The following is a 24,744-nucleotide window of genomic DNA, read 5'->3' on the forward strand; positions in this document are numbered from 1 at the left end:
AGATAGTAAATTATTAATATTTAATTTCGAGTAACATTTGCGTTATACACTTATTTTATTATACAAAGTCGTTTCTATAAATCATATTGTGAAGTAGCAAATTTGGTGTTATTAATTTTGTTTTTATTACCGTTATGACTTCCTGATGGTGCTTTCTCTACGAAATATCTGTCGAACGCTTATTAGCAGCATTGGCAGTCTACACCTACTTTCATAATTTTCACTTCGACGCATATCGCGCCCAATGTTCAAGGGTTGTCGTCCCCCATATTCCAGACGTACTAAGCCCATGACGTCAGTTCATTCCAAGCATTGAGTAAATTAGGGATCTGTTTTATCTGTTACAAACGAAATCGAAGGTTGAAAAATTTTTAAAGTCCCAAGGAAGTTTTGATATTGATGGCCTCGTGTGTTTTTTTTCCAGGGAATAGAAAAGAGTAGGAGTGGATATAGAATGCAATGGAAAAATTATGTCTGGGTATGATTTATGGATGGCTTCATCACAGACAGTGGAACAGAAGCTGGGTTAGGACTAGGTCTCGGAGAAGTTGTATCCTTGGAGCCTTACTTACAGCATTCCAAACTAAAACCTTCAGTACAAAAATTGTTCAGTCTCACTGTTGTCCTTAATTCAGTTCTGGCTAACTCATCTGCCTTTTAGTTGTCGCGACTGCCTTCATGCTCTAGCATTTAAATTTATCAATTTATTTTTAAAAATCATTGTCAAGTATACCTGGTAATTTAAATTTCATATTTATGTGAAATATTAACATATTGCCAGACAACAATCGAGTTAAATCCTATTAAAACGAATGTTTTCTTTCCAGGACTTCAACGAGGATACCAACCTTATCCAGAAGTTGTGCGCTCCTGTAAAGTCCCTTACCAGGTAAGCGGCTTTGCTTTGCTTTTCATAATATACTTAGGGGATATTTTTCTGCAAAACAATGAGAACGCACTTAACTCTTTAATGCCTGAATTAATTCGGTTGTATAATACGATAACGCTTAACTGAAGTAAGGAAAAGGTTTTAAAGTGGGGATTCTGCATTGTGGGAAAGTTTAAAATGACCGTTAGGATGGTTTCTTATTATATGTCTGAAATTAATCGATGGCCAATTAGAGGGAATTCTCTCTTTAATCGAAAGCTCATAAGAAGTTCATTTTACGGTTTTTTACATTTGAAAATGAGTTTCTACTTTCAATCCTATATAAAACCGGGTAAATGTCTACATCTACAACAAATGCTAATGTGTTAAATACATTTTTCACCAAGTTAAGCCAAATATAACATAGGGACCTGCTTTTTAATACAAGCATTTTTTATTAAAGACTGTGCCTCTGCGTTTGCTACCACGTTAACATTTTTTTTTAATTCATTAAAAAACTTCCTATTATCCTGAATCCTGGGAATTATCTAAAGTGTGTACAGCGCACATTATTAATTTTATTACCCGGTTTCTTGTCTTGTCTGGGTTGTGGTGGGAGCAACACGGCTTCATTAAATGTAAGATTTTTAAAACACGGAGTCGTTTGAATCATGTTAGAATTTACCCCTCTGCCATGCAAATGGCATGCAAATTCCTAAACATACTGTCCATCGGTTTAATTTTTTTAACAGTATGTAAATCAACAAATTTGTGATACATTATTAATAGCATCACCATTTATGTACATCCATGTATACATCCGTATGTCCACTGAAAGTTAAATATGGGAAAAACATACCATTCCAATCATTACTATTCTTTTAACCGCTGTTTTAATAGGTTGAAGCTATGTTGGGAAAAAAGTGAGTAAAAAACACATCTCAAAATTGCTTCGTAACGACGAAGAACAACCAAGGAAACAAGTTTAGTCGGAGTAGGTACACGGTACATCTAGGTCATTAACTTTGTGTTATTTAAACAATACTTAGTAAGTTTTAGCTTAGAGATTGTATTACAGAATAGTCTTGTGTTTTATATCACGTATATTTCATGCTGCTTTTCACTGGTTGGTACTACGAAAATGCAAGTGATGTCAGTTATCTCTTGAGTTCTATTGACTGGATTAAATATTTATGTTCTCGAGCTCTCGACAAATATATTGAAAAAATCGTTCCATATGTTAGATATTAATTAAATACATACTTAACGAATCAACGTTCTGCAAATACTAGATAAATCCTAAATGGTTACTTATCTGATGTTTGCTAGGTTGATAAATATTTAGTAATACGTTGTTTTTTGACGTAGTGTTACAGATTAATACCCTATATTGTTACAAATTATAAATAATCATGCAGGCACATGCAGGAATAGTTACGTTATAATACAAAACTACGCTGAAAAACATTTATTCAGAAATAGAACTGTTATAGGAAATGCATTAGCGAGTTTTTTTGAATTATAATGTAACTTGTTTAACAATACACAGCCAACGAACAAAAAAACTTTTTAGGTGTGTTTACCTTATTCTTATAGTTTTGAGTGTTCTGATTCCAAAAATAACATTAAAAACGCCATATCACCAATCATTCGTTCACATTTTAACATATGGAAAAATGCTATCAAGGACGCTGGAACACCAATATGATGGGAGATTACTGTTGGCCACTTCACCGAGAGAGTCAGCAAACAGCGCATAAAACAAAAAGTCACATCAGCAGCTCTAAAGAAATAAGTGAAAGAAAATATAAACCAATGGACCCATAGGATGATTTTTTGGATGAAAGGAAAGCGTTTTATGGATGTAGAAGCCACCCAAAAGGCTTGTGCCTACAACCTGAAGGACATCCGGACCTAGGATTGGTTTTGCCAAAAAAACTATTTGTTGTTCTTATTTTTAAAATATCCGTTTTACTTTGAAACTCCCTCGTATATTTAATAGTTGGACTCGATGCGTAAATCCCATTCATGAAATTTTCGGGAGGTATTTTTATTGTTACTTTATTATCTAATAAAACGAAGTGATATGGTGACACCATTAGTGTGTATTAGATTAAATTTCAGGCAAATATTTGCAATCTTATCTATTTCAAACAACTTTAAAAAAGTGGTTGAGCAATTTTTTTTATATAGTATATGAATAAACATATATTACTATCTCACGATATGCAAATAAAATAGTATTTTTTATTTTAATTTAGTATAATTGTCATATCTGTCCATATTTACTTACATCTCTTTTTCATTTTGTTAAAAAAAATACAAACTTGAAATACATATGTATATTTTGTATGTATTCAGAATTTATCCAAAAAAAAAATATGAATATACAAACACATTTGGACCCGTCTTATCCAGCTTCTACGAACTAATACAAATGTTGTCTTGCTTCAGCGTAAATTAGAACGATATCCATCAACTCCTAGTTGCTATACACGTAAGCCATTTTTGACACTTGAAAAACTAACGTAAACACTATCGCAAAAACTTTAATGCTAACATCGGATTTGCCTGATGCCACGTGGAGGGAAAGCACATTGCGCACAGTGCACAAAATTAGAGACTACAGTAGCGCAACGATGTAAAGGTTGAAAATACTACAACTTCAATCATTTTTTTTTTCACGGAAACTATAAGAATTTTTCAAAAATTATTTTTACGGTATCAACTCTATTTTTCATGACGCATATATTCCCAATTTTTTTGGATAAGTTCGGTATGATCCTGTATATAATTATAACACAAATGTAATAGATAAAGTAGTTTATAAAAAATTAAAATTTTTGTAGTACTGTTTACTCGTAATACCAATTAAATGTTTAATTTACTAACTGAAAACTAAATTCCAAATTCACAAGACGGTACTATAAATATGTTCATTCTTTTTGTGCCGCTCGGAAACCGTACAGGGTGAATGGTTTTGTGTGAACCAGTGAATGAAAAATGCATTTAATTTTTTTGTCCCTTCCCTTTATTTTTGTAAAAATAAAATTCTGATAACACATATTTTCAATGAGTTTTTCAATATTATTTTCGCAATGAAAACAGCTATTTGAAAAGAAATTCTTTATACTTCAGTTTGGTATTATTGATATGACTTTACTGTAATTTTATATAATTTACAGATCATAATGGCAACATTTTTATAAAAGTCGGCACAAAAAAACTGAATTTCCCTAACACCGACCGATCTGGAATTTTTTAATTCTGTAGACCTTTAATGTAGTCTTATTCACCTGTATATCCACAAATTATCTACCCTTACAGTATGTACAGGTATACTGTGTAAGTTTTCCGGGGCCATAACGAAGTTGTAAAATAAATTAAAACGATATCCATCAACTCCGAGTTGCTATACACGTAAACCATTTTTGACACCAACTACTAAAAAACTATTGTAAACACCACATATAATAGGTAAACACTGACGCAACGACGATTGTAAAATCGGATTTCAGTATTCGGAGTCGCTGAGGCCACGTGGCTCTTCACGCACTTTGCGAATGACGCTAGGAACTACAGTTGTCAAGATATGTAATGGTCGAATGTACTACAACTTCAATAATTTTTTTCTCGGAAAATATCTCTCGGATTTTACAATTATTTTAAAGATATTGACTCCATTTCTCAAGCCGCATCTATTCCCAAATTTTTTGGATAAGTTGTGAATCACCCTGTGTATCATTATCATCAAAAAACAGAGGAGTCCAAAAAATGAGAAGTATGTGGGTGTTTCATTAAAAAAACTAGTTTATATGCTGCTTTAAAATTTCAAGAAAATTTCCTAAGACCTTCGTTTACTGTTTTTTCTCAGACAGAAATGTAAGAAAGGTATATGTAGTAGAATGTTAAGCGAATGACCTTGTACAGTTCGTCGCCATCAATCAGGCTACAGGCAATCCTTAAAATGTAACTGAAAAACTATGGCTTGTAAACACTAATAATAATAATACAAAGTTATGAACTTTTAGAGCACACAATAATTGTAAAAGAGAAAAGCCCGTACATGTTTTTAATAATAATTTTCGCCAGTGAAGCTTTTACTGTGGATTTAATGGAATACGTGAAGATAAAGTTCAGAGTTATGGGTCATTAAATATTCGCATAAAGTAACATTTTTTATTACCTCTTTAATTAACCTTCGTACTTGAAATGTTTCTTATAAGTGTTTTATTCTCCTCAAACATTGGCACCGCCGAATGTGTTTTCGCTTTGTAATTCGAATCTGCCAGATCTTTACGGTCGTAAAAAAAATACGGAAGGGGAATATCATTTTTAGTGGGCCCGCGCTGATTAATCTTCTTTTCTCGAACAAATTTGTTTGGGAATTCAATGTGCTGCCATTATGCTTAAGCCTAGATGCCGTCTGGAGCTGATCAAATAGAATGGGAACTATGTTCGAGCCGCTTCTACTTCTAGTTTTCTGCTGGGTCTTTAAATTTCTTTTTTTTATTATTTCAAGGCAGTATAAACCCTTTTGTGAATATATTTGTTGATTTTTTTAACAGGAAAGTAGGATACGATTGAAGTATTAAATGATTTAGTTTTCGTCATATGAGGAAGTTTGAAAATGTTTCATTTATTAGAATATACAGGGTGATTCAACATAATGTCATTAATTTTAAAAGCAGACAGAAAAAAAGGTTATAAAAAAAATTTAATGCATATTTAAGCTGAACAAAAATATTTTCAAATCATTATCTAACCCCCCTTTCAGGCTGTTACTGACCGGCTGACGTCAGCCGGCTACGATATGAACAAGGCGCCCTAGATGCAATGTTGCCATATTAATATATTTTCGCTCATATAAAGACAATAAATAAACGGTTTGCTTGTTTATAAATTATTTTTTATAATTATGCAATCAACATATTAAATTGTTATTGTTGCCCAGCAAGAACCTCGAGGAGGTCTGAGCATGCCTTCTCAAAAATCATTTTTATTAACATCATAGTGATAATTTTTTAATTTGCTGTAAGCCTTCTACTAAAAATTGTAAGTAACGCGGCCCATTCAGATGTTCAGGTAGAAAATGGGGCCCAATTAAACGATCGTCATATACTCCGGCCCATACATTGACACCGAATCTTCTCTGAAAGCTAAACCGACGAGTAGTGTGCGGGTTTTCATCTGACCAAATGTGACTTATTATGGCTGCAAAGAAATTAGCTCTGTTTCACTTTAAATAAAATTTAATATTGAAGTTACAAAACTCCAAGAGTTCAAATAATTTAAATTTCATTTAATAACCATTCCAATTTCATTACAGAAATAATGACATAAAGAACCAACACTTACTAGATAAATTATAAAGAGAGGGTGAAATGTATGTAGTATTTAAATATTGACTGTAAGTAATAGAAGATAAAAATACAATCGGACGGAGACAAATAAACAACTCGTTATGTGTTTCCGACCTAGGCTAACCTGTGTCGAGGTCACTAACCTTCTAATTTGCACGTGCACTTTAGTCTAGGAGCCAGACAGGGTTCCGTTGCCAACCAGAGTGTCACGGCTGCAAACAACTTGTTCTATAAAGTATTTTGACCTCCTGAATTCAAAAAACTTGGTTGCAAAGCCTGAAAGTGGTCAGTTTAATTGTTATCAACAAACTAAATATTTAAAAATGTTTATTTTTATAGCTAGTACACGGAACCTGATCTGGCTCCTAGACTAATACGAACTGTAGTAGGATCGTATTCCATGCAAAATAGAGCAAAAAGTTGTCGAAGGAAATCGTGTCATCAAATTGAATGTAATGAAAAGAGATGATTGTTTCCGGACGTTTTCACGTTTTATAATTTATTATGTTAAATAATACACAGTTTTAGTATTTCAATTTTTTATTCAATATGCAGTTGCGTATAACCACAGTTTACATAATAAATGTACACTTTAGTGTAAATCTAAACTTTGGTGTAATCTAGGTAGGCACTTATTGTTTTTGAGAAAGCAATACTTATGTTTTTCTTATGTAAGTCGAGTAAAATTTTTTTTCCGATTTTCTGTCTATTAAGGTGGCCATATTCCCGGCCGAGAAATAGTGAAATTTCTGTTGTTTTTAGGTACTGAAATCTTTAAAAGCAAAACGTGTAGAACAAAAGTAAGCACAAAAATAAAATCCTTGATGTTTTGTTTATTCATTGTTACCATTTAAATTTACTCAAATAAAATAATAACTAAAAAAAAGCGTTTGTAAAACATGCGTTTGCTGTTATTCTAACCCCACATTTTAAGAATTATTTTCACGTACTTATAAATAAAAGTAAACAATTTTATATCTAGGACTAAGCAAGTAAATGTTATAAGAATATTTACATGTGGAATTATATATAAAAAAGTTAGTATTTTCGTAGATTTCAGTACCTAAAACCTTGATGGTTTGATCATTTTTTGCACCTGTTTATTCCTTTTACTGCGGCGTCTATGAAAATACCCAGATGGCATGACATAACATTCCTATTATTTGATAAGCTTTAGATTATTCAGTTATTGAAAAATGTTTGAAATTATTTGTCTTTGCGGAAAACACTATTTAAAGAATATGGGGCCCTTAAGCCTTCCGAATACGTGGTTAAAATTAATGACATTATGACTGAATCACCCTGTATAAGAAGATATTTGACGTAAACTAATGAAAGCTGAGTTAGTAATTTAATAAAGTAAGCGTGAAAATTAACTCAAATTATTTACACCGGGTTAAGAAGTCATTTGGAGTTCAACTTCAAATGGAAACCCCATTTGTTTTATCCAGAAACGGAAAGATCAGGAAATTCAATACAAACTGTCAAACAATAACAATGCTGTCATAACATTACCTGTCACTGTCACCAACCATATAGCGTTGTCCATGAGTAAATAGGCTTTTCACGGCCTAATTAGTGAGACTTAGTTAAAATACCTATTCGCATTTTGGACTATATCAATGTCCGATATGTCAAAATATATTACAACTAAATCTAAATCCTTACGTAATTGGAAAAAAGGCAGAAATGCCTAAAAGAGGTCTAACAAATACAAAATGTATTTCCTTAATAAAAAACCTTCTTTTCGTTTTTTAATATTATCTCACTTATTGTTAGAGATGGACCCTACAAACTCTACATGACTATGCTCGACAGGGAACGTTCTATCCAAATACTTAAAAGTATATAGGGTGTTCCGTTTAAATTAACAAAGTTCACATCCGCGGCCATTTTGTTTGGTCTTCATTTTTTCTACTATCATTTTCGAAAACTTTATAAAAAATCGTGCAATTTTTGTATTTCACATTTTTTTATAACTCTTAAAACAAAAAAGTTAATGGAGGGATCAAAATATAGTGAATCGCCCTGTACTTTAGTTTTGGATGTCTTACTTTTTATGATTGCTATTCCTTAATTATTAACCGTCTCTTGTGGAAGCCTTTTTTATAATTATTTTATCTTTCATGTACAACAGTTCCATCAAACTTGAAACTGTGTATAAAAATAAAAATTCCGAACATGCTATTATAGCTGTTTTATTTTGTTGGTTTAATAGTGTAATTGGTTGTTAAGTATCTACTTGTTTGGCCAATATAAACCCCGTTACAATCTGAACAAGGTATTTTGCAGATAACGCTACTCTCAAAAAATCTCTGGTCATTCAGATACATTTGAGATTGTATGCTCCTAGAAATAACATATTTTATGTGCGGTATATGTTTAACATTATACGGAGACACTAACCATTCCTTATTTCTGAAAAAGCTCTTAGATGCCATTAGCTCGGCATAATTGCTTTTGCAACCCATTCGCAATAACAAGAAACATTAAGATTAACGACACCACTGATTAGAATATTTGCTTTTCTTAAGTAACTATTTCTTAGACGCCGAAGAAGTTGTGCAGCGTTATGATTAAGTGCTAATGGCCGAATTCCCTTGACACACAAGGTTTTAATATGTGGAGTAAACACAGTCCGAATTTCTCAACTTCTGACGAGCTCTTTATTTTCCATACGAGCTGCTTTGTAAGGTACAAGAGGAGGATCAATATGTAGACATGTTACGTCTCTTTTATTACAGCTTATTTCTTTCTCGTCTGGTGGGGCATTCCATAGAGATGGTTTTTGAGCAGGAAGTCGATTATTAGGACGTGATTGTATCTTTTTTTCAAAGCATGGCGCGTAGTTAATCTCTAGTTATTAGTGATAAGATTTTTTGGGTGTGTTGTGTAAGTAAGGGGATGTACGAAGAGAGCTCTTTGAGAATATTACAAGATTGATGGGTGCGCTGATCAAAGCCTACCCAGAGAGAGAGGGAGATTCAATATTCCACACATACAGCGGAATAAAATGTAATTTAAATAAGAGGGGATGTTATTATTTATTCCTTTTTCATGGATTTTTGAGATTTGGATCGACGCGGGCCTCTCGCGAACCGGGCCGAGTTGGCGCAACTTTCGAGTAGGGGGAGAAGTTTGGGGAGGGGTCGCGCAACAACGACGCGTTATTCGGTTCCAGGCCGTCACAGTGTCCGTAGACAACGTTGTGTCCCGGAAACATGCAATAGTGATTACGCGCACGTTTAACAACCGGAGTTCTAGCGCGCCCCCTTCAGTGACTGTGCTAATTGGTGTTTTTTTTTCTGTTGTGGCCAGAGATTGGGATTTATATTTTTTTCTTGGTCACGTGGACTACCTGTGCTCACAACGCTGGAACATTTAAGGCCCATTGTGGCTTCTATCACCACGCTCATTGGGAACTGTGAGACTATGGAAGCCACATATTGCGTCGGTACTGATGTTGATGTTTGTAGGATGTTCGACCAGTACTTGTATAAGGTACGGCTTGTTTTGTTTTTCCGAAATTCGCGGTAGAGCACATGGGCTGGCGTGGAGTTTGAAATGTAGCGTCGCGCGCAAAGTTACAGCTTGGGGTCGACGAGAGGTGTTGGCGGAGGTGCAGGAATTTGACCCGAAAATTGTAGCAAACCCCTAATACCGTATATTTCTTATTTTTTTATAAACGACGAACGATAATCGCCCACTCACTTTGCAAATTAATCTGCAACTAAATACTTCATGCTAGCGCTGTTATTAAAGTGTAGAAAATTTGAAATTTCAGTTCAGTACACTTCAAATACCATGTTGGACTCAATATTGCATTTACCATTATCTATAGACTACAACCTTTCATATATACGCCCATCATAAGTAGAGTATTAAATATTTTTTAATATATCGGGAAAAAAATTAATAAATGTAGTCTTGAATCTTTTATTCGCTTTTAATGCTTGTTAATTATTTTGGCTTGTATGTTATATCTACGGACATGTTTTGAGTTTGGATAAAAAAACATTAAAATCGCTAAATCGACACCCAAGGCCTGGTAATTCTCCTGACGTTTGATCTTAGCGTAGCTCTTATTTACTGGACATAGGGTGTGTAATTCAACGACATGTAGTCCGCAGAGTAGTGCTTTCCCACAATATCATCAGTTAAAATGCGTCAATATGTAATAATATTTAAGAAAACATACTTCTAGTAAAACTGATATGACAACATACATCTTTTTTGTTAGTGGTACAGTTAAGATTCATTTTTAAAACTAATATTCAAACAAGAGTTAAAATCAAATTTGGTTGACTGTCAAAGAAATAATTTGTATTTCCTTGGCCTAAAAAAGATCCTCAGTAGAAGCAACCAATGAACGAAAATTAACTAATAAGTATACTATATACCATTTGACTCGTATAGAAAATTAAAAACACTACAAATTGTATTATAATTTTTTCACTCAAAAACATTTACTCAACGAATTTATGACAAACAACCTAAGCTACTCTTGTATAGGTTAGATTGCATATTTAAAAAAAAACGGTATATAAGTTCCCAAAAATATTTAATTCCAACATTAATTTGATAAAATGCACTTTTCATTATGCTCATGAGTAATTTTAGGCATACATCTGCTACTTTTCTATTACGTGGTTTTGAAAAAATGTATTCCGTTTCGGTCGAGTCTCCCCTAAATGTTTTCATTTCATTTTTAACGCGATAGAGATAACAGATTGTTTACGGTGACACATAAAGCTATACATTATGCGTACTTAGATATTGGAAAGTGTACCTGAAAGATAACAAGAGTGTGAATTTGATTTGTTGGTAAAATCTTATTATTCGTCTGTAAAATGTATTCTTGATTTGGTGCTATTATGTTTAATAATTCTTATTTAATTATTTAGTAAGACATTTCAAGAAAAACAGTGTATTAACTATTAAATCTAAAGATGTACGATATACTCGCAATTTTAGTTTAATATGAGCATTAGATACACAAAAATATTGCCATGATAAACACAAAATTGTGCACAAAAACGTTCGCCTAAAAGTTATGTAAAACTCTCCTACAATATTGCTTGAAAGTGTGGTAAAAACTACAAATTGTACGTAATAATTTCACAACTGATAATATTTTTAAATAAGTATTTGAATCAACTTATAACCGGACTAGTTGTGCTAAAATTCTATAAACCTACGCTACAATGTTTTCCAAGTATTAGGTACTTATCAAAGGTTGCTATCTTGTGCAAGAATCCTTTGGTACCTTAGGTATAAAACATTCCCTTTTGATCGAGATTTTGACGTACATATTCAAATTCATTGACAGAGTTGTCCCTAGATGAATAGACTCTTATAAATAATACGTATCTTGTGTGTTCCAGTACTATTTTGTAGTTCAATAAATAGCATATACCTACCTACGTTACATGAAAAATGTTGTGAAATATACTAGCACCTCCAGAACGTTGTAAGATAAAGCATATTCCTTGCAGTCATTAAATTTTCTGTCGAGCCCCATCGTCGTTTACATTTCAAGAATCATATTTTTTAAATTTAGACGAGCTTTGCCATGTTTTGGCGTCTGTAACGGACCATATGTTTGTGTTTTAACTGAACACATGAAAATGTACTGGCGAGAAGCACTCTTTAATAATTACTCTTTGTGGTAGATGTAATTGAACTTAAATGTAAGCATTTGAGGTCAACATTAACTATTTGAAATTTAAGACTGGAGTTTATTTATAACTGTCTATCGAGGAAAAATTTCTCTATTTATACTTTCACTTTAATCCCGCTTATGAACCAACAACATTTTTAATGGATTCGTGTTGTAAATGTGTATCTTCAATTAAAGTATTTGTATGGCAAATACAGGGAAAATTATTTTCTGCGACATTTCACTTGCAACTAAATGGGCAAAGCAGGGAAATATACATTTGTACCTCCTTGAAAACGTATGTATAGTGTGACGACATATTAAAACACTCGGTTAATGGTTATATTAGCTTAAGAGCAGTTTACAAATGTCAAACAAGTTCAGGGGAAGTTTCTAGAACACAATTTTTTGAATTTGATATATATTGTTATACATATATACGTACTAACAACGGAAATGAAATTACTACAGGCTTAAATAACAGTTAATTGCATTAATTATCGCAGCATTTTTACGGTTGAATAGTTTTAATTATATACCAATCGATCTGCATATATAAATTCAATATAGATATATTATTAAACGCTCGTAGGTAGTGCATGTTGATGACTACTATTAATTATTTGCCTGAACATTTATTTTAACTTCTTGTTTTGTTTCGAGGTGTGTATAGATTTCTTTCTCTCAATTTTTATCGATATTTAATTGCAGTTTTATTACATTTTCTAATAAATGAATCTTCCTAGCATATTGATGTTAATTTAAATATTTCCGCTTACGTAAGTTCCCCATATGTATTTACCATTATTCGTATTGTTTTTGCAGATGAATCAACAGCTATTGAAACTGAACAGACAGTTAGGTGCACATTTTTTAATTGAAACAAAGTACCTTTAGTTTTTTTTACTCTTAACGTTACTGTTATTTTATAGTTCCAGTGATGGAAGCTTTGGAAATATCTAAAGTTTTACACTTTGAAATAAACGACAATGGCATAATTTTAGATAAATTAAACTCCATTGCCAGCAACAAATTTTTATTAATTCCCCCAGAGACAACAACTTTCTCGCCTCCATTGTTAAACTTTGTTATTGTGTACCACTATACTCTTTTAAAGTGCTTCATCATAACCATTACCGTTATGTTATATTATGTACTTCGTCACCAACTGGGTTTTGACATACCTTTTACTTTATACACTAAATGTTACGAGATATTAAAATTGTAATTTACTGACGGAGAGAAACGGTTTTGTATGGTAATACAATTTCCATAATTCATTTTTGTGCGTCAATTTCACCATGACTAAGGACTATGACTAGATAAAAGTGTTGTGTAGTCCTTTGTAACATATTTAAGAATGTTTAAAATTTGTATGTGTCTGTTAAGACACATTCCAATGTCGATATGTATTTCTTGACAATATTAGAATGTATTGCAAAAGCATAATTAATTAAAACATGTTTTTTTTTTTCGCTCCGCTGGAGTTTGTTGGCATCAAATTTATTTTTATTCGATTCTAAGTGGTTTTATCTTGAAGTTAATCAGTTGTTGCCGATTTGTATACTTTGGGGATTTTGTGTAAATCGTTGTTTGTCGAAGCAATAAGTTAAACAGCCAGTTTATGTGTAGGCGACTATTTATATAAATACAGTTATGTTTTTTGGTGTTAATCGCTAAATATTTGTTACCTACTTAATCGGTCATAGTACTATGATGTTCGGTTGAAATCTTTAGCTATTAACAACAAATTAACGTTTTTATTTGGTGGAATATTTAGCATTTTTCAAGTCAAAGTTGTTCGAGTATATTTTCATAAATGTGCACCAATTTACTATATTATTCGAGAGCGTTAAGTTTGTATTAAATTCGATAAGAGACCTAGCTATTATATAGACCTTTTTTTTATGAAGTACATTTTTTATTAAGGTCAGAGAAAGAAAACTATAATCTACCGTGACATTATTACATTTTGCAATAATAAATGTAGAAATAGTAATGCAAATTTAAATTTTTCTGTTCTAGTTTCGAAATGAGACGAGCGACATTTTTTATTGGCGCAATAAAACTCCTGGGCTTGTATAAATTTTAATGAGCAGAATAAAAAAAATAACATAAATTATATCTCGTATGAAATCATGATTAAATGTACATGTGGATAACATTTTGTAAACTCGAATGTTTTCATGATATTTTTATGCTTCCTGTGTAAATCTCATTTGAAAAACGTAAATATAATTTGTGTATTGGGGAAATACAGATCAGTCGTAAACTATAAAATGTTTCTAAATATGTCTATCTATACCTGATGTTAAATATATGTATATGACGATATTTTTAAATAAGTTGTTTTTCATTCTAATGAGACCTTCGTTATTTATTTACAATTTACATTGTCTAATGAAATGTACATTTACGCAATATTGAACAGTTGAAATAAAACATTTGGTAGTCATTTCTCACGATAATACTTTCAGTAAGGTTGTATCATAAAATGTAGGACACACAGAAATACTACATAATCATATAATGTCGTGTTATTGTATAAAAGATAATATCCTCTATGTTTATTGTTTAACTTTTTAATACTTGAACTAAAAACAAATGTGTGAAAACAATGATTTCGGGTACAGGAAACTCTTGCATTACTCAGATTTGATTCTAATATCCAGAAAAATGATTGTAACTGCATCGTTATCCTTGTAGAAAAAGAGGTTAGAAAAAACACTGCTTTACATATTCAACTTTGGTATTTAAACAAATGCGGATTACTATCGATTTTAAAAAAAAATACCATGATTCTGACATAATTTACGTCTAAATAATTGTTATTATTAACAGAACAATATTTTGATGTAGGACACATCTGCTGGATTTACTGAATTACAATCTTTTGAATATTCTGACGAGTGTCTAGGTGTATACACTGAAATACGTTTTAATAATTTAAATATTTCTTATGTTCACAAGCTTTAATTCTACATAAATTACTTCGGACATATCTACTACAAACTGTATTGCGCATATAAATATGAATGAGTTAAGGTCATTAATGCTACCACTTATATTTATAACACCCTGTAGGGAGAGGTCTCCCATGGATTCTTTCATAACTCTGGTCGCAGTAGTACAAAAAAAGTGTCCAAAATAAAAGATACAATATATGAATTTCATCATATATTTTAAAGATATTTTTGATTATACAGGATGTACCTTTTTCTGAGCGTTATTCTCTGTGGTTTCTAATGGAACACCATCTATATAACGCATTTTTTATTTTTCATTGAACTTCTATAAACAAATATGTATTATATCTAGGTCGTACGGGTTTGGTGATATTTGATTTTCTTTTAATTGATGTTTCTGGAAAATATGTATCTGCGAGACTAAACAAGATGCGGCTTTCAACATTTGTTCAAGCATAGAAAAATGTATCTTCTCCATTCTGCTTAATTTCAGTACTTCAAAACCAAAACATTGCAATTACGTCCATACTGAGAAGTCCAGAGGGTTTAAGTCTGGACTTCTCGGTGGCCAACAAAATTCCTCCACGGCCAATCCACCTATGAGGAAAATGTTCGTTTAAATACTGGCATACTGGCAAAATGTGGTGGCGCACCGTCGTGCATAAACCACATACTCTCTCTTAAAGCGAGTGGTACATCATCTAGAAGCTCGTTTAAATTATGTTGAAGAAAGTTTAAATAATGAGGTCCAGTTAGATTGGGTGATAATTCAAAAGGTCCTATGAAAAAAAAACAGAAATTAAACCACATCAAATATTCACCTTAAACTCATGCTGAAAATGTGTTTCTTTTACAGAATGCGGATTTTCGGAATCCCACAAATGATCTGGCTTTTCCATTTGCATATTTTGTGCAAACTGAGCAAATTGTAGGCGAGCTGGTAAATCTTGAGGCAATAATTGCTGAACCGCAGTATAATGATATGGATAGAGCATTTCTTTTTTCAAAATTCTACAAATGGGCGATTGGCTTACTCCCGTTGCCGCACTTAACCGACGAGTACTCACTCATACTGGAACTTTCTGAAACACGAATTAAAATTTCCTCTTTTTCGTCGACTGTGATAGATTTTGGAGTACCATAGTTACTTTTCGGCAGAAAAGATCCAGATTCGCCTAAGCGGTTGTAAAGATTTCTGAATAGTTTATGATTAGGTTGCAATCTATTTGGGTACAGGTGCATGTCCATTAAAATTAGCCTGGGCAAAAACACAAATCACATCACGCATCTCAATGTTTGGAAAATTATTATGTCGTGGCATTTTTGATCAATAGCTAATAATTTTGCACGCAAAATACGCTAATATTTATTGACATGAAAATTTGACACAAGCCTACTTTGAAAAGAAATAGCATTATCAATGCATGAAAGAAAATCACCACAAAATACATTGAAACTTTTAAATGCAAATAACTCAGAAACTGATAAAGTTAGGTGACCTAAACAAGAGTACATTTTTTTATGTAGAATTGAACGTTCTTTTAGATTTTTAACTTTTTTAAGCATAGCTCAACAGATAAAAAAATATGTTGTGAGTTACCTAAATAATACTGTGAAACAAGCGCCCTCTAGGAGCAACGTCAAAATAAGCTTCAAATTCGTAAATCTCATACCAAAAAACCCAACACTACCAAATTTTAGAATCATGCTATCAAAGCTTTCCCAATTATTGAGAAATTTCAGAATAAAATTGAAACCTCGTAAACCAGTGACATTCGTATAAGGCATGATAAGCTCAAACATAATATTTTGGTGTCTAGTATTTCCAGCTTAGTGTTGACCCATTCTTTTTTACTCACCCTGTATAAGAAGCATTACAAATACGAGAAAATCCTAGTTTAAGTAGGACACCCGTGTTTACTTACACATAGTCCCTCTTTAACATAATAATGATCAAAACACCAAGTTCCAAAATTCAATTAGAGAAACGTCACAACTTCGCACACAAATGCTTAGAACATAATGAAAATCTATTATAACAAAATACCCATGGGAAATTAAATCACTTTTACCCAGAAATTTTGCGAGTGATGTGCAAAACTCACGCGATGACTTTGGGTCCTCCACAGTTTTCATCCTGAAGTTTCGCCCAAGTTTTAGATTGATGTTATGAGGAAAGTTGCTAGCGACTTTTTAGTTATTTGGCAATTTACATTAAGTGCCTCCTCTGTGTACTTTGATGGACTTACTTTGTAATAAGCCAAAGTAAGACTTATCAGTTAATTACATCAAGACGCTCATTAATACTGAAAGGCTTTGTTTAAGTTTCCACGTTGCCGTTTTGGGAAAATGTGGGGTACCGAATTTTTAACGGAGGTGAATCGGTGTAATGTTTTTATAATCGAGCGTGTTATAATTGTAGATACCATCTTTGGACTTTTCGCACGACCACAGCAAACGTAGTGGAAGAGTATTTTTATACAATGTGTTCTTTACAAAAGATAATATGAAAATTACGTATTTTTTCTGGTAAAATGAGTTTCGTGTTACATTAATTAATTCTGTTGAGAGATTGAAGAGCATACGTGAAAGCTACTGATTTTTCCACAAATCTACCTACTGAAACTTTATATTTAGAGTAGGTATATGTGTAAATATATGTGTGTTTCGGGAAGTTCAGACATAAAGTTCCAACCAGCAGTTATATTAGAAATTATGGCCGACGGGAGTTATGCGGTCCCTCCTCTACCATTATAAATTACAAGCAATACAATTACTGTCTACTCACAAAAACTTTTCCATGTCCTTTTTCTGTCTGACCCCATTATATACAACAAATATTTAACGTACTTTTCAGCAATCGCTGTCGCTTCCCCACATAGCTTTTCTTTTCATAACATACACACTACTCTTTCACAATGTTGTACATTATATATTAAAGTTGAATGTGTGTCAAGTTCTATTGGAAACTGCTGTTTTTATGAAATATTTGTTTCGTTTCATATTCTAGACATATTTTTGATGTTTCAAGTCATCGCGTTATACACCATCACATTTTAAAAATTAATGAACAAGAAAGTCGGCCAATGAACTCTTGTTTAAAACCAGTTGTTTGTTTTGAATGATTAAGTTAAAAAACCTTATCGGTATTTATTATTAGAAAGAGGTTTGGTAAAAGAAAAACAGAAGGTGTGATAATAAACGCAATGTTTTTTTAAATAATATAAAATATTTTAAGGGTTGATTCTGTGCTTAAATCAGGACAAAACTAATAAATTATTCTTGCACATTTAGATTGAGTCCCCTCTTACGATTACAGTGATGTTAGGTCTGTTGGGAGATATAGCCAAAAGAATGTGACACAATCCCAATTGCTGGAAATAGATTATTAGTTTCTGAACAGCCAAGTCTTTATCTAACAAATTAACCAATAACACACTATTTTGTCTCCCTTACGATTAGATATAGATTAATCAAGCTTTATGTCATTATAATAGTAATTTCCTCAGAATATATTTTTTAACTGTTTAACAATTGCTTCACTATACAAAAAAGACACTGTTGATAATCAATGGATTTACAGGTCCATTTATGTCATTCCCTGTTTTGCTAAAATCTTTGAAAATAAATAAAAACTATAATAATTTACCATTTTGAATTAGAAAATCCTTTCAACTCCAATTTGGATTCAGGAACACTCTTTTTACAACTTTGGCCATGTAGAAGCTGAGGATGGCGGCATCGAGCAAGGACAATTTTTATGTATTTAATAATTACGAATAGATCTTATAAAAGCATTCGAAAGTCCTTGTAAACAAATTTTTATGGCCTCTCAATTTAGTTTCATCGTATTTTACCAACAGACATAAATATGTATCACAGAATAATTATATGTCAACTTGTCTTGCATTCAGTGCGGGAGTGTCACAGGGATCTATTCTTGGACTCGTACGTTTTCATTCAACTATTCAGTTTGGTGACGACACGTTGCTAGGCAAGGATTTGTTTTAAATGAAATAATTGACAAAACCAAGCAAGCGGAAAACAAATCCAGAGTCGTTAAATTCTTAGGTGTATACATGGTGTAAGAAGTTTGACTGCCATTGCTTCAGCATGAGATAGAGTAATCATAAATTAAATGAACAAAAAGGTTGTATATTACAGGGGCGTAAGATTAACAGTTTCCAAAATGCAGCGAGTATTAATATTGGGGAGTTTGATCACAACGTGACAACAGCGCTTAACCTGCTGATGCACACCACGTGTGCACGCAGCAGACTTGTCCTACGGAAAAAATGTAAACGGCTATTATTGTGAAACATTTAGTAAATTTCAAGAAAATTGTCTTCCAGTTTTTAAATAAATAAAATAAAATGTATCGATTTTGTAGTACGAAGATAGTGTTGTGCTTAAATATTAGCTCGAATTTTAGTAATTATGAATCTCTTAACACAGGAACGTAACTTTTAATCAAATTACGTATTTGAAAAATGTGTAATTAAAGTACCAAAAAGCAAAATTCAGTAATTTTTAAACGCACAAGTACAAAACAAACTTCAGCATATGCTCAAAATGTCTACCACCAATTTCTACACCTTCAAATCTAATTTTCGCGCACTCGCTGGAAAACATCTCAAGAAAAGGAAATAGTGGTACGCAAAAAACACTCCGACACGGTAGAATCCAGATACCAACTGAATTACATATTGGTGGTTGCTGGACACCTTAGTACCTTGTATTAACCGCCGGGCCGTTGTCGCATTGCTCGATATGAATTTTATTGAATTTTAAATTTATTACAACGCTAATTATTTTTTAGAATTAAGCATAAAAAAGTTCAAAAAAGTGATAAACATTGTATTTTATGGTATTCTTTGCACGCAGTTATGTCAATATTCCTTAATTAATCGAGCTTTTGCTGTAGACTGTTGACTAGAGAAATATATCAACTTAGTATTTTAAAACTGCCTTGTTATATATTTTGCAATGTTTTGCTGTCAGTTTTTTATCACTTTTTTCTTCTTTGAATTTGACTAGTTGTAAATACTTTTATGCATTAACACTAATAAATAAAGAAGCAAACAAACAAGAAGTTGAGAGATTGAGAGGACATTTTTAAAACAAAAACTAAGCATCGGTTCACAAGATGTGTTGAATTCATTATCAGTGTACTCCATTCCTTCTGATTTCTTACGAACAACTTCGTAGGCAGTAAAACCTAAATGGTAGGTGTCGGAGATCATTATCATCCATATGAGAGGAAAAAAAAGATCGTGCTTCGTTTTATAGTAATCGGTGAATTTCATATTAACACAAACTTAATTACAGTCATTAACAACCCGTTACATTAATGTTATAAAACTGAATTTTACACAACCGGCACTCACTTATTTAAACGACCCATCATTAAACATGGATTTATTTAGTTAGGTGACTTTTTCAGTGATTTTACACCAACATTAAGGTATTTATTGCCCACTTAATCATTAATATCTTAATAACATCTTACTGGCTTTAATCATCCCGCTTTGAATTAAATATCTTCTAAAGGTTTTCAAGAACTACATTTTATTACATTTGTGAATATGACTGGACGGTAATTACGATCATAAGTGATTAAGGTCCTTGCACCACGCTAAGTAAACGCCATTTATCTTTCTTGAAATGCAATTAATCCAGCGAAAATGTACTTTACGTGCTTGAGTGTAAACATTTTTATGAGAAACTGGAGAGTGAAGGTTAGTTGTACAGGACATTGCCCCCCTCCTCCTCTTTCAGACGATAAAGTATCAGTCCTCTAAAATTGAAAAACAACATTTAAGATCAGAAAAAGGGACTATTTTGCAAATTCACGTAAAAGATCTTCAGATTCCAAGTCCGATGATTCTGATTCCAGAACAACATGCTCTTGGTTATATTCAGAATCTTCATCAGTTAAGGTAGTTTCTGACGGGGACTCTTGTAAACTTTTTTATTCCTGATTTTTCGAGAAAAAGTTATTCTTTATAAAATGGGCAATAATTTAAAAGTACCTAATAAGCAATAATCCAGACGGTATCTGTTTCAAAGAGCCATATTTGGGTGAATCGTATATCCACGGAAATTTTTGGCTTTTTGGCTTTCAAATATCATTAGAAATGAAAATTTTTCTATGCGCATAAAAAAAAACGTGGGCTTAACTTTTGGCGGCACAATATGTTTAAAAAATTCGAAAAATGTCATATTTTTCTTCCTATTTAATTATGTATCTTTTCAAGAGTTGAGTTTAGGAGAAAATGGAAGGGGAAAAATGTTTGTAATTAAATTTTCTACAAAACACGACTAGTTACAAATCGAATGAATCATGATTATTATGGTAAAAATCGAGAAAATCGCAAAAATGGGTTTAAAAACAATACTTTTTAGGGAATTTTATTGGGGTATTTAAATTGAGTAGGTAGAGGTTCGATAGATTTTGCATAATAATTTTGCAATCCAGATTTTGAAAAAAAAATTGCAAATATTCAAAATTTTGCAAGCAAAAACCAAGACCCTTAGATATTTGAAAATTTAATCACATGTAGAAGGGCTCTCAAGCGTTCAAACTTTTTTTGAAAAATTCGAATCCGTCAATTAGGAGAGCTCTGGCGCTTGTTTAAACATTGGTCGAATGTTTGTACTTATAAACAATTAGAATAACTTTGTGAATATTCAATCAAATCAAGTTTTTTAAAGCAGGTTTTAAAAGTTCTTGGAAAGACGCTTCTTAAAAAAAAAGCAGATCGATTGGTCAATTAGTTACGTAGTTATAGCCGATCAAAGTTAACCGTCATTTACACTAAATGTAGGTACTGGGACATCCGGGCAAATTTTTCAAAAAATACCTTCATAGACTAATACTTCCAAACGCAAAGTTGTAGGAAATAACTTGAATAAGAAAAATATACAAATAATTTTTTCCGGTGTAAGTACTCGGAATACCAAAGGTATTTTTTGAAAAAATGTCCTTTGATCGGCTATAACTACGTAACTAATTGACCAGTCGATCTGTTTTTTTTTTAAAGAAGCGTCCTTCCAAGAACTTTTAAAACCTGCTTTAAAAAAAATTTAAAGAATTAGTTCAAAATTAACAGTTTAGGAAATATTTGTGATTTTATGTCACCGTGGACATCGAGCGGCGCCTCATTTTTTGTTTTTAAATTTTAATAAGACATAATTACTATGTTATAACCGTACATATTTTTTAAATAAGAGCCTAGAAAATCTTTCTGTCTTCGAATGTAATTTTCACTAACAAAATTTTACAAACACACTTTACACATAACATAAAATAGAAAAACAAAACAAGAATAAGTTAAAGTATTCAACTCCAAATATCGATGTTTCTCAAAAACCTATGGACCTATTAAATTATTACCCACTATTAATGTATGGGCAGGAATAGTGTGTAATAATTTAATAGGTCCATAGGTTTTTGAGGAACGTCTGAATGGACATCGATATTTGGAGTTTTTGCAAAATAATTTGCAGCCACTATTAGACACCCGAAGAAACGTTTGGTTCATTCGTTTAAATTTTATTTAATTGAATATTCACAAAGTTATTCTAATTGTTTATAAATACAAAAATTCGACCAATGTTTAAACAAGCGCCAGAGCTCTCCTAATTGACGGATTCGAATTTTTCAAAAAAAGTTTGAAAGCTTGAGAGCCCTTCTATATGTGATTAAATTTTCAAGTATCTAAGGGCCTTGATTTCTGCTGTGCAAAAATTTGAAAATTTACAAATTTTTTTCAAAATCTGGATTCCAAAATTATTATGCAAAATCTATCGAACCGATTTAGATGAAATTTGGTGTGATGATTCTACATAACATGAAGTTTTCTTGAGCCAAGTATAAAGGTCCTGTACCCAATTTAAATACCCCAAAAAATTCCCTAAAAAGTATTGTTTTTAACCCCATTTTTGCGATTTTTTCGATTTTAACCATAATAAACATGATTCATTCGATTTGTAACTAATCGTGTTTTGTCAAAAATTTAATTACAAACATTTTTGCCTCTTCCATTTTCGCATAAAATCAACTCTTGAAAAGATACATAATTAAATAGGAAGAAAAATATGACATTTTTCGAATTTTTTTAACATATAGAACCGCCAAAAGTTAAGCCCACGTTTTTTTTTATGCGCATAGAACAATTTTCATTTCTAGTGATATTTGAAAGCCAAAAAGCCAAAAATCTCCGTGGATATACGATTCACCCAAACCAAAACAGATACCGCCTAGTCTACAAATATAATATTTATTACAAATTTCGTCTCATTCCATTCCATATTATGGTTTCTGATTTTTCGGCCTATTTTTTTTCTCGGGTCTCGAGAATTCTCGACTAGGAATTTTCGGGAATTCTCGAATTCTCGAGAAATTTCTAAAACTTAAAAAAGTCATAATTTTGGTATTGCAATGCGAAATATAAACATGCTATTATACTTAACAATCATAATTAACATATATTATTTATTCAGTATTTTTATTAATTACTTATGTTTCTACTTCTACTAAAAAAACTAAATTAAACATTGAGTTTCTTCTTAAAAACCTTTATCTTGTTTTTTTTATTAAACACTTTCAATATACTTTATGTTTATTTCAATGTTTTTGAATCGTAGTTTTCTTTCAATAATAATTATAAATAATCATTAATCATGCAGTCTTTTAATTAGATAAATAGTAAATAAGGAATTTAACCGAAGAAATCTTAAGAAACAAGCTTTAATTTAAAGATATAGAAGCGTTCTTCCTATTAATTTATCACTTCAACATTAGGTATCTGCTTATAATAAAATTTCTACACAGACTTATAACTAGGTACAGGGTGATTCACTATATTTTGACCCCCCCTTTAACTTTTTTGTATTAAGAGTTAATAAAAAAAAATGTGAAATACAAAAGTTGCACGATTTTTTATGAAATTTTCGAATATGATAGTAGAAAAACAAATGAAGTTCAAACAAAATGGCCGCGGATGTTAACTTTGTTAATTTAAATGGAACACCCTGTATATTTTTATACATTTGGATAGAACGTTCCCTTTCGGCACAGTCATATAGGGTTTGTTGGATCCATCTCTAACAATAAGCGAGATAATATTGAAAAACGAAAAGAACGTTTTTTATTAAGAAAATAAAATATTTTGTAATTGTTGGGGCATTTCTACCTTTTTTCCAATTACGTAAGGATTTAGATTTATTTGCAATATATTTTGACATCGAACATTGATATAGTAGTCAAAATGGGTATAAGTATTTTAACTAAATCGCACTAATTAGTCCGTGAGGGGCTTATTTACTCATGTACAATGTTATATGGTAGGCCGTGACAGTGACAGGTAATATTATGACAACATTGTTATTGTTTGACTGTTTGTATTATTATTTATTTAAAATGGGTTACACAGAAGTAGAAAAATTAAATATTATAGTATAACCCATTTTAATTAAATACTAATACAAACTGTCAAACAATAACAATGTTAATGACATTACTACCTGTCACTGTCACGACCAACCATATATAAGATTGTCCATGAGCAATTGGACTCACACGGTCTAATTAGTGAGATTTACTTAAAATACCTATACGCATTTTGGACTATATCAATGTCCGATATGTCAAAATATATTACAACTAAATCTAAATCCTTACGTAATTGGAAAAAAGGCAGAAATGCCTGAAAGAGGTCTAACAATTACAAGATTTCTTATTTTCTTAATACAAAAACATCATTTCGTTTTTTAATATTATCTCACCTATTATTAGAGATGGACCCAACAAACCCTATATGACTATGCTCGACAAGGAACGTTCTATCCAAATGCGTAAAAATATACAGGGTGTTCCATTTAAAT

The 24,744-nt window shown here is 31.8% G+C and overlaps 1 protein-coding gene across 5 annotated transcripts in view; it reads left to right on the top strand.

Moving 5' to 3' along the window:
* The first annotated feature begins 835 nt into the window (after positions 1-835).
* LOC108907802 (TOX high mobility group box family member 4) overlaps positions 836-24,744 on the top strand; it is a 238,209-nt gene continuing 214,300 nt past the window's right edge. For 3 of the 5 annotated variants that reach the window (XM_018711602.2, XM_018711604.2, XM_018711605.2), the window contains exon 1: positions 9,417-9,732. In XM_018711602.2, coding sequence (XP_018567118.1) covers positions 9,664-9,732 — 69 coding nt within the window. In that variant the 5' untranslated portion in view covers positions 9,417-9,663. Of the gene's footprint in view, positions 890-9,416; positions 9,733-24,744 lie in introns of those variants that run through there. The other 2 variants (XM_018711607.2, XM_018711606.2) reach the window with 2 other exon arrangements.

This window comes from Anoplophora glabripennis, unplaced genomic scaffold, assembly GCF_000390285.2.
Source record: "Anoplophora glabripennis isolate ALB-LARVAE unplaced genomic scaffold, Agla_2.0 scaffold100, whole genome shotgun sequence".
Lineage (NCBI taxonomy): Eukaryota > Metazoa > Arthropoda > Insecta > Coleoptera > Cerambycidae > Anoplophora > Anoplophora glabripennis.